This window comes from Dermacentor silvarum, chromosome 2, assembly GCF_013339745.2.
Source record: "Dermacentor silvarum isolate Dsil-2018 chromosome 2, BIME_Dsil_1.4, whole genome shotgun sequence".
NCBI classification, from domain to species: domain Eukaryota; kingdom Metazoa; phylum Arthropoda; class Arachnida; order Ixodida; family Ixodidae; genus Dermacentor; species Dermacentor silvarum.
Window position 1 is genome coordinate 59,004,473 of NC_051155.1, and position 12,035 is coordinate 59,016,507.

General features: G+C 47.0%; 1 protein-coding gene across 1 annotated transcript in view; it reads left to right on the forward strand.

Moving 5' to 3' along the window:
* The window catches only part of LOC119441509 (renin receptor-like), a 42,942-nt gene that overhangs the window by 7,163 nt on the left and 23,744 nt on the right, over positions 1 to 12,035 (forward strand). Inside the window, exons 3-4 of the mRNA XM_037706128.2 lie at positions 1,145 to 1,276; positions 6,432 to 6,533. Coding sequence (XP_037562056.1) covers positions 1,145 to 1,276; positions 6,432 to 6,533 — 234 coding nt within the window. The remainder of the gene's footprint in view (positions 1 to 1,144; positions 1,277 to 6,431; positions 6,534 to 12,035) is intronic.

The window sequence follows — 12,035 nt, forward strand, 5'->3', positions numbered from 1 at the left end:
GCATGCAGCAAACGCTACGGGCTTCACATTGTTCGAACGCATTATCTATCTTGTTGTCTTGATACTTGTGCTTTGCTTTATTCAAACAAATACTGCGGTGTGCCTTGCATGCGGAATTTCAATGGAGATAGGCACTTTTCGCTTCAATTCGTGGAATGGTTTTCTGTCGACTGTTCTGTTGACGGAGATGAAGAAATCCTGGGATCCAAGTCATATACAGCTTTGCTGTAAAACACTACTGTGCATTGGGTGGGTGTTAAGGAGGTGGTTAAAAGTTAAGCCCTTTGCTACAGGGAGGGTTTCTCATAACCCACTGTGCAGTTTCAGGATGTCAAGACCTGATGGCTTTTAAAGTTTTATGATTTGCACAGCAGGCGCAGTTGTATGTGGACAGCAAATGTACGCTGCTCGGCGAGATTTGAGTGCCTAAAGGAATTAAGGCATGCAAGATTTTTTATGCATTGGCTCGAAAATGCCAGTGTTCTTTGAATTCAGGCAAACATCAAGGAATGAATGGTAGTCCTTGAGTGAGCTGGCAGATTGACTATAGGTAATTTTTTTACTATGCCAATTCATTAAAATGATTGTTGAAAAAGAAAACAGGCTCCCATTGGGGGCATGCTTGTAGCGTTCGTAGGCCTTGTGCGCATATGCATGTCTCATGGCTACTGATGTAGTGCCGAACATCATGACACACTTTTAAGATACCTTGTACTTGTAGGGGGAGCAGACATGCTATGTTATTTTCTTGTGCTCCTGTGGCATTGTTACAGATCATAAGTGTAGAACCACCTGTAATGGCATTATGCTCCTTTTAATAATATTTTGCTAGATTTCTTGTGCTTCAAAAATACCTTGTCATAGCTTGAAGAGAACACAAGGCACTTCAAATATCAGGCCGTTCACCTTAAGGTGAAATGGTCCCTTCAAAATGTACAGCTATTGGTATTGTAAGCACATTGATGACAGTGTATGCTACTCAGCCATAGTATAGAGAAACATGTTCACAATTTAAAGCAAATGCTATCACATTTGGTACCGAGTATGGGTACTTTCTTTACAAAGAATAACGAAGATCACAGCATCCATTAGACATGTGCAATTAATGATGTTATGTCTGGTAATATGTCCTCATGTTCTGCAGTCTGACCCCTGGAACAGCTTAGCACCTGTGAACCCTTTCAAAGTCCCCAAAACGACCCTCGTACTGGACTTTGACGGCTTTGATGGTGACACAACACTGGATGTCTCCGGAAAAAATTTTCCTCTTGAAAACGTACGTACGCCTGCATTTGCACCACTAATGCTAGAATTGGAAGCTCACTGTACGTGTAATCATGACAAGCTGGGTTCTGTAGTCATTACTAGTGCTGAAGGCTTTCCACAGCTCTGGAGAGCTAAAAAAAAGCTATTCTTTTCCATTTTTGTGATTTTGGACAGTGGCCAGTTGTTCATGAGACTGAATGTACTTCCGAGCCAAATTTCTGTTGGCAGTTGAAGTGACCTACCGCGGCAGCTCGGTGGGCATGGCGTTTTGCTGCGGAGCACGGGGTTGCGGTTTCGATTCTAGGCTGTAGCATTCCAGTAATGGCGGATTAAAAAAAAATTGGCTGGTGCTTTAGCTCTGGTTAAACCTAGTCGAGTAGTGATAGCTACAGACCCCTGGCTGCGCTTAGGCTTCGCCTGTAGTTAGACATGTTGTTATTAAACTTAATGGTTTGCCACTAGACTAAGAAAGGAGAGACGTTGGTCAACCAACGGCAGAAGTGGTGGCCGCGTGGCAACCGCGACAAGGCGAGTTGCCGGTGAATCGAGGCCCGTGGTGTGACGTCACACAGAAAGCGCGCCAGCTGCGGCAGTTGCCAGGCAACGGCAGACGCGCGCCTGTAGGAGTGGTGGCCACGCGGAGACCGTGATGAGCCGAGTCGCCGGAGAATCGAGGCCCGTGGTGTGACGTCACACAGAGGGCGCGGCGAGCGCCCAACGGTAGGAGCAGTGGCCGCACGGCGACCGCGACGAACCGAGTTGCTGGAGAATCGAGGGCCGTGGTGTGACGTCACAGTGGCCACGGCTCAAAGTGCGGCGACGGTGAAGAGGCAAAAACCTGGCGTAATGTAGCTATCGCTACAAAAGTCAGTTTCACTCGAAGGTGAACCATTGAAAGTGATAGCAAGGTTTAGTGTTGCGCTGAATGCATCTCGAAATGCTTGCGTGATGTGGAATGTGCCAGCGGTGTTGCATTTTTCGCACCTCAATGGTGCGAAAACTATATTCCCATATTCCTTGCATCTCTCATAGCCTCTGTGGTTTGATGCATGAAGTGGGCATTATGAGCTTTTGAAATAAAGATCTCATTTGCAAACCATTAAGCTAGCGTATGTACATGTAAATGTTATGTATGCTTGCTTACATTTAAGCTAGTAGGCGTAACAGAAGAATGGTGTTAGCCACTTGGGTAGATGCAGAATCAGTACCCATTGGCATACGTCATCCTGGCTAAGATTTTTTAAAGTCAATCAGTGGCTGATAATAAAAAGCAAATTATTGCAGTTGAAGAAGTGTGCCATCCTGGACTAGTTCGTTCGATATGGCTTGTGAAAGTAAACAGCTCAGAAAGCAAAGACAGAATGAAAGGACACATTCTTTTTCTGAGCTGTTCAGCTTGGTGAGCCATTGCACTTGAAGAAAAAATACGCGGAGTTTGACTGCTGTTATCAGGCGTTTCTACCAATGAACTTGCCCATCCCTTAAAGGGTCCCTGAAACTGTTCGGACAAATTTTGTAGATGCGTAGGGTACAGCTACAGTAAAACATTTGCGTCACAATTTAAGTGAAGCTGTCATATTAAGAGAGCTACGGACGATTACAACTTACCCTCCTCCCTAGCCATGCATTTCCTCCTCAACTCGTTCATCGAGTGAACAGGGCTAAGCTCCACCTTCGCTGGCTCTACGTCATGTTGTGACGTGTTGTCGTCTACTTCCGGTTGTCTTGGAACCAGCGCGCGAAGGCTCTCCAACCTCTCCGCTAGCCGCCTGGCCATCGATCCCTAGCGAGAGCGATCAAGCAGCGTGCGTTGCGAGCGTTTTGTTGCCGTGCCGAGCGTGTCCGGTGTGCCGGTAACCACAGGCGAGCTGGGTGTTTTGACGGATAGGCAGAAGCGTAAACTAAAACCCCTCCATACCACTGTGATGAAGGAACACGGAGCATGTTTTAACACAAGCAGACGACACTTGCTGTGGGCCGGAAGTGCTTTTAGTGTAGTGATACGTTGTGCATTCTCTTTCTGTTACTTTCTTTTTATAGAAACAAATTAACCAGCATGTGAACTATTACGAACAACATTTGTTTACCTTAATGTTGGAAAAATTATCGATGACGCGCGTGCCCTGGGCAGCCAATCCACATAGCTCGCCCTACTGACGTGATATGGTCAAATTGCATCACTTGGTCAAGGGCAGCTGAAAACTCACCCGATTGACGTGCTGCGATCGGTAGCGATGTACCTTTTTGAAACCTTATAATAAATTACGCTTTACGTGGAGCATTTAGATGTGTCAATTAATGATCAGAAGGACCTACTTTAACGACTCAGTATGTTTGTTCAAAATCGTTTTAGGGTCCCTTTAATACTGTTTCACAGTCAAAATTTTTGACACATGGCATGCTCTGTTCCAACCTCGAAATCACCAGCGTGTGACTTAACTTTATATGGAGTTGACTATCTCCGATGTCATGGATAAGGCTGCATGGTTGCAGCCCATTCATGGGTAATCGCAAGCAGTTTAAATTTTAAACGCTTTACCGTCTCCAAAGTGCGTACATAGTTTTCTGCAGTTTGCTCATCTCTAAGCACGAAACAATTGCTTGCAGATCTTAAAAACTATAAGGAAGGGCTGCACAGCATTTGGCCCGTTGGCTGCATGCAGCCCACAATTACATATTTAGTCGCCTGTGGCTGAGTTCGGACTTCTATGGCATTCTGGTTCTGCAATCAGCATGTGGCAATATGACGAAAAAGCAAAAATTTTGGCTGGGTTCCAATAGTCGCCACAGATGGCGAAGCAGATAGCAATGTAGATGGCTAAGCGGACAGAGGTCACCTCAAGCCTCATTTCAATTTTGATGAAGCCATCAATGAGGACAGCTTTGCAAAGATTGCATTGAAGTAAAAAATGATGCAGTCTACTTTGCTGGACAAACAAGATGGCTGATGAGCAGGTTTGAAAACTCAACGGGAAATTCGTCTGCTCAAAGGAAACTGTGGTCACGTTTTCTTACGTGCTTAATGTGAGCTATGTTGCAGGATTGCGTTTTTCATGGGTTAGCACACAAAGAGTTAACATACAGAAATAGTACGTGGTTTTCTGCACTGTTTGTTGTCGCTGTGAGGTGGCATCACATCGCAGAGATGTCTTCCAGATGGTTCCAGTCACATTCCATTACTTGGGCTCGAAGCTGTCTTCTTAGCTGTCTACGCAGACTGTCTCCGATGCTGGCCAACATTGGAACACACCCTGCATTGTCGAATATGCTACATGCCATGATACACAGCAGCATCAAGCACAGTAAAGCAAGAAAGATGCGGTAGGAGTGTGGGATGTTCTTCAGAAACAAATAAGATGCACAACCACTGAATGTGTTCATCAAGCTCCCTACTCCAAAACTTTGCACACATTGCACACATGCTTCTCCAGTATGTTTTGATTGAATGCTCACGGGCAGTAGCGTCTCCTTTACATTACTTTCCTTTTTGACCTTCAGAAATATGTGCTCATACAGCAGCACATTGAAGATAAGCATCGATCAGGGGTATTTGGATGTAGTAAAATTGAGGTAAATGACGTCTGCCGATGATTCGTACTAGGTTGATAGAAATAATGTGCCACTCTTCACCGACACATTTGAAAAAGTTTGTAATGAAGTGACCGAGGCTTGATGGGCCGATTTCTTGAAATGATGTGCCATTCTCATCGATTCTGATAGTGGAAGGCACAGTGTTCTTTATAGTGAATAGCTTTCGGTGGCTCTTCCGGGCGTTCTTGTAGGTTGGGCGAGGGAAGGCAAGCAATCGAACGGAGGGAAAGGGTGCATGTTTTCTAGGTGGCGTTGCTGTAGGCAACCAAGTTGCAAAGGAAGGAAGGGAAGAGGGGGGGGGGGTGCTGAAGGAGGAATGGGAGGAGGACCGCCGCACAAGGGCTCTTGCGATCATTTGTCGTGGGAATTTGAAAGTAAAAAGGCAGCATCATGCTCTCAGGCAAGTGAGTTGCCAGGAAGAGCCAGATACAGGAGGAGGCGAGGCTGTTGCTAGCTCCTTTGTCACGGGAAGGCACTAAAGGAAAGGGTATGAGCTCTCAGGCAATCGAGTTGCACAGAGGGAGCGGGAGGGAGGAGACTCTCACTCACTAGTTCATTTGTTTGCTCGTATGTGCTATTTCCTTACATTGACAGTCATTGTTGATGGTTCATGCGTAATTTTTTTAAGCACAAATGGAAATGGCCTTTTTTTTTCTGTACTTTCTAGCATCAGACGGCATTCTTTAACTTGAAAATAAACGTTCATGCATATGGGAGGAAGTGCAACAACATGACTTCTGAGTATGTTATGGACCTTTTGGCACAGTGAAAACAGAGCGACCATCTGTCAACCATTTCTCGGCAACACAGTAAGACTGCAGCTCCTCAGTTCAGCTAGAGGTCGTCAACCTGCGTTGTTCGCTGGAGCTAAGAGGCATAAACAAGGAACAGGCCCTCGTTTGGTTTTATAAACACCTTGATAAGAAAAAATATGGAAACATAGCTAACAGTGCCTTGAAACTCGATTTTCTCTGTGGAAGCCCTATATCTGTGTGCGGAAGCTCTGTTTGATGTATCTAAACAAAAGCCATCTTCTGGATTCTATTTCTGACGGTACAGGGCAAGAAGTGCTGATGACAGCAATGAGCGTAATGTCGCCAAACTTAGACAGCCTTGACTGCTCCGAAAGCCTGACTTTGCTTCTTGTTGCATTTTTGGATCAAAGTGCACGTTGTGCAATAGCAGCTGTACTGACTATTGATGCCTCACCACTTAAGTAACACTCTGTTTTTGAAGCAACATACACATATAGGTGTCTTGCGATGGTTTACACTTGTATTACTTCAGCTGCGCTTTAGTTACGGTGAAATTGGGCTACAAGACGGACTTGGAAGTGCATATTTTTTCTTTGTTAAACTGGGCCACCAGTTTAGTTGTGTTGTTCACTGACAGGAGATTGAAAAATGCTTTGTTGCCATAGTCTTTTCAGAGAATTCGCAATTATGGGAGTGGGATTCGGTTGTTGTAGGTTGTTATTGTACCAGTACACTTTCGTTACTTGATTAGAATACACTGTGGTCTAATTATATTGTGTAGACATTGCCGAGTGTCTAATTCATGCCTTCATTTTGTAGGATGCAAGCCTTCAGCAGCAACTGGAGCTGCTGTCTGAGAGAACACTGGAGAGGTTTGCAGAGCAAGAACCGGTGGTCCTCTACATGAAGACAGGTGAAAAGGTGTGTTCGATGTTGTCAGTTACTGTACATTGTTATTTGCACTTCAGAGGGAAACCAAAAATGTGGCACAATGAAATGTTACATGTATGTATGAACAGAGTTTTGTACGCTTCACAGGGGCTCTTTTCACTGTTGCTCAAGTTGATGGCCCTTGAGACTCCTATAATTGAAGGAGTTTGTCACTCCTATGTAGCATGTTATTGAGAACGTTGTGTGTTTGATGGTACAGTCCACAACCGCTAATTAGGACGTCACGGGGAATGTAAACAAGTCCGAACTATCGAATGTCCAAAAAATGAATGCGCCCAAAAAAGATAATTTTATTTACATTTTAATGCCCTGTGCAAGGAAGAAATTGCTGATTCATTGCTGCACACACTTCCGCTTACGTGCAACCGAGTACGCCTATATTTCTGCCGGTTTTGTGTTGTCGCTATACGCTGATGCAAGGACTGCAAAGGCTCGAGTCAGATCCGCATGGCACATCATCATCCGAGTTAGAGTCGCTGTTTGACAGTGGGAGAACTTGCTCAATTATTTCATCATCGTTCAATTCGGCACACAACACCCCGCTGTCGATGTCTGCAAAGTCTTCAAATGTAACGGTGGCAGGAATCGGCACACCGCAGCCTAGCACGTCATCAATGATGTTCACATGTGATCTTGTTATGGTAGGCAGCAGTTCAGGCTCTTCAGTTGCGGAGTCGGGTTCACTTGGACTGCCACTCAAGACTCATTCGGAGTCAGACTGCGAGGGGATCGTTGGTGTCATTTGACGTGGCCTGTTGATAACTTCATGAGAAAGACTTCTTGGAGCCAGCAGAGTGCTGTCTGCAATGCCAACTAAACAAATAGAATGGCGAGAGCGGGCCATGCGCTGTGATGCCGGAATAGGATGTGATGATCGCGATGCTCATGCGACCTCACAATTTAGGCAAAGCCTCTAAGATCAGCATTTCTAATTTAATCTGATGGTACGTTCGGCTGAGCCACCCTGGTACCGTGGCAGTGCAGTGGAAATTACACCAAACGCTGCCCAAGTTTCACGTTTTGCTCCTGCCTGACGAACATGCAAGCCACCAAACGGGAGTTTGCGACTGTAGCGTCCTCTGCGAGATACATGCCGAATTCAAAAATCGGCAGACGACACTCTATTACATAGGCCACTTATCACTTGGTCTCGCCGTGATTTGCAGACATGAACAAGGTCAAGCATTTTATTGACGACAAATGCTTGAAATATTACGTGTTTTCGAAACTGTAAAGAAATGATGGAAACGAAAGTTACAGCATCAAAGGCAGAAAGTGATGCTGCAGCTTAATACCTCATTATCGTTGGACGCCGCTAGATCGGTGAAATTGTTCACCTTCGATGGCTGCTCTCGTCAGTGCTCCTGGTTAGCAGCAATGATCGACTGTGTTGTCTTTGCTAACTGATTACCTACTGCAGGGGTTCTCAAGTACGTTCATCCCAGGGAACCCTGCTAAGCTCCATGAAGTGCCAAAGAAACCCCCCCCCCCCCCCCCCCGAATTAACCGAATGTCGAATTATCGAGGGTATCAAGAAAACAATAAACAAATGCTTCACTACGTCAACACGCTTTTATTTACTCAATGAATCATCAAATCTTGTTTCTATTTAGCACAAGACCAGTGCGGAAGCTGAAATTCTCATCTCATGACTGATTAGCACTAGCAGTGGCGAAGGCCTCGCGACATCCTTCGCGGCGCGCGTTTTCATCTGAGACGCACTTTGCACCAACGGGCGCACATCCCGATTATTTTTTCGCCACTCAGCTGCTCGCCAACAAATTGTCCGTCCATCGTGATGTAGCCGGTGCTTTTTATCTTCGACAGCTTTGCACTGAGTCAAAGTGAAACTACTGCTTGCCGCAACCGCTGCGGACGAAACCGCGACCGCTATCGACACGATCATGAACGGCGACCTTGCGGTTCAGAAGGCAGGCGGCTGACACACGCACCAAGTCAAAACGAAACTACCTTTCGCTGCAAGAAGTGCGGACGAAACTGCGGTCGCTATCGACGCTGCCATAGGAGGCGATTACGCAGTTGTGAAGGCACGCAGCTGACGCGCGCATCGAGTGAAAACGAAACTACTATTTGCCCCAACCGCTGCGGACGAAACTGCAGTGGCTATCGACGCGATCAGAGATAGCAACTACGCACTGGACCTCAATAAAGTTATTTCACTCACTCACGCACTTATGGAGGCACGCGGCTAGCCGCCAACGTGGTGTTACACGTGGCGATAAACGCAAGAATAAAGGCTTTAAAGGCACAATTAGGCACGAAGCGCTTCGGCGTTGCTGTCAGTCACGTGCCGCGTACGATTGCTGCTGAGGACCATGGCGATGCAGACTGCGCCGCTTCGTTTCGGTTGGACGCTACGCCGTTCTTGCTTTTCTGCGGCATGCATTTGCGGTGCTCCGCGCATTTTTCTTTATTTATTCCTTCTACGTATACGTCAGTGCGCACGCTATCGGCACCTACCCTATCTACAAATAGGAGAAAGGCGCATGGTGGTAAGCTACAGCCTCCGAGATTCAAGTGTGAAAGCTCAGGCGCGCTGCCCGTTCTCGGAGGTTTGGTGGCTAAAAGCTGCTTGCGTATTTATTGCGCAGTTCGCGCATTGCTGTTACACAGTGTGATGTGCTTTTTGATACTCGGGCATGGGTAATGGAGGTTCTTTGGATCAAGCGCACCTCGTGTTCGCCGTTTTAGACACTTGTCGAGAGCGGGATTAGGGAAAATTTATCAGTGGCTCGCTTAACCCCGAGCAGGGGCCTGCGGAACCCGTAGGTTCCGCGGAACCCACTTTGAGAACCTATGACCTACTGGATTCTAGCATCAAAAGTAGTTTCGTGCTAGTAATGCAGAGACACAGCTTTCATCGTCATCGCCTGCTACAAAATGGTGCCTAAATTGAACGGCCCGGTTTTTGTCGTCTGCTGCCGCACGCTGTGACGGGATCGCACCGCGCTCCACTCTCGATCTCCACGGTGGCGCGCACTCATGTCGTGTTTGGCCCACCCGAACGTGCACCACCACACGCGTGGCACCCAGACGAACGTGCGACACCGCGCGAGTGCGCTGAAAACTGCCTGAGTGCCGTCAGCCAAAGTACCATGAGTTGTAGTGCTGCGACCGAGACAAGGCCTCAGGGATTACTGTTTTACGTGTAATGTTTTACGTGTAGATGATGGCAGCAGAATCCACGTACGCTAGTCACAGACGGAGTCCGGATAATCGAATGTAGAGCTGGCGGCTGTCCGAAATATTGGTCGTCTTTAAACATTAAGTCTACACGGCCATTGGCAGTGCCGCGAAGCTGACCGGATTATCGGTGTCCGATTTATCGGTCGGCGACTGTACCTTTTCTTGCCACCCAATGTTCAGCTCGGCCCACTTTTACAGGGAACAATAGAGGGTAGAGCGTGTGCAGGATTTTTCCTCTGGCAAGTGTGCAACCACCTGGCTTTGTAGCAGATAACGTGTGATTGGTAGCGCTGGCACCTCTCTACACCCCTGTGACATAGAGTTGGCCTACTGTTTCATCACATTACAGTATTGCCTTTAACAGTGGGCCGACCTGTAAATTGAGTGCCTTTGAGATTCTAATCATCGAGTCAGTATCCTATCAATCGACTCAATTAACTATTTTGATGGCTTTTAAGGTTGCCCATTGATATAAAATCCTGTTGATATGTTTCTCAAGGGCCAATAAAAGCCAAGGAAAGGTAACAGTGAGGAAACTACCACAATAAAAGAAGGCAGTGCAGCTTTACCTTTGAACTGTTATTTTCTCAAGCCTGCTGTTCGAGGCTAAAGAAATCAAGAACTAGTGCCTGCCATTTCTTTTGGTCATTCGTCAGTGCCACACATTCTCAAGCATTTGAAGAGCCATGCTGCACTGAGAAGTCACATACCGTATTTACTCGAATCTAGGCCAACTCCGATTCTAAGCCGACCCCCCAAAAGTTTGAAGTCCGAAAAAAAAAAAAAAAACTTACCTCGAATGTAGGCCGAACGAAAAAGCGAGGACAGCATTCGCAAAATGAAACAGCATTTATTAAATTTGAACATGCCGAGCTCATTCTATGTCACCATCGCTGCTAGCCTCGTCGCTATCTTCCTTACTGCTGACATCTTCAAACAGTGCGCTATATTCAGTACCACCCAGCGCATTAGAGATGCTGCATTTTTGGAAGGAGCGCACGTTGCGGCGCACGCAAAAACCATCTCCCGTGGCCCCCTCCAACGACAGACCGATGCCGAAGTTCCGCCCGGTTTGAACGTTTGACGATGCCTCTACGGCTAGCTCAACTACCGTATTTACTCGATTTTCACGCTTCCTCGATTGTAACGCGCACCCGTTTTCCGTGAGGAAAAATTTGGAAAAATAGATTTCCTCCCGATGCACTGATGTTGCGATGAATAAAAAAAGTCGCAGTATCGCCCGAAAGGCGATGTATCGAATGCGGTAGCAAATTAGTAGACCGCTATTAACAAGCACGGTGTCACGCGCGCTCAAGCAAACATGAACACACCTCGCTTGTTGACTGCGGAAACGAACTGTCAAAACGCTGGAGACGAAGCGTGCCTTCGTGCTAGCATGCCTCTCGCTTCAACGCGGCGAAAACACGGCGCGCGGCGGACTTTACCAGTCGCAGATTGCTTTCAAGATAGGGCCAAGCCTGATCGTATCGCCGGAGTGGATCGTCGCAGATTACGTCCTGCTTCGGTCCACTGAAACCGTTCCGCATTGCTTTGCTGGCGAAAATCCTCTCCTTCTGTTTGCGCCAGTCCCGCTCGCAAGTTTCGGATTCTCCGAACGCCCGTGATGCGGCCCGATTTCCGTCCGTCTCCGCACAGATGATCACTTTCCTTTTAAATGCGGCATCATGATGAACTCGGTACTTCATGCTGATAGATAGAGCAGACGCTGAGAATGTGAAGACAGACGGTAGACTATTGCCTAAGCACGTGTACTGCAGCACACGGAGGAAGCTTCCGCATGCTACGGTAGCTAGGCACGACGCGCGTGCGAGGCGGCCATTTTGAAATGCCGACGCAGAATTAGGGTCGTGTTGAAAGTGCGCGTTAGATTCGAGTAAATACAGTATTTGTTTAGAAAGCGGCACTATAGTGGCATCGCCCATTTGGTGCCATTACGATAACGCCACACCGCACGCCGATGCTGCACCATACCGATACTACCGATACGACGCAGGTCAAAATGGCGACGTCGCTCGTGTACTTCAGCTGGCTACTGGCGCGGCTAGTAGCGGCTGCGATACTGACTTTTCTAGATGGCGCTAACTATGCACCATATTTATCAGTTTCAGTTAAAAACTGGCGCGTTTTTTAAAATCCTCGAATCTAAGCCGACCCTAGAGTTTCGTATGTGATTATTTGAAAAAAACTATCGGCCTTGATTCGAATAAATACGGTACCTTCACAGAAAATTTTGCATCATCAGGG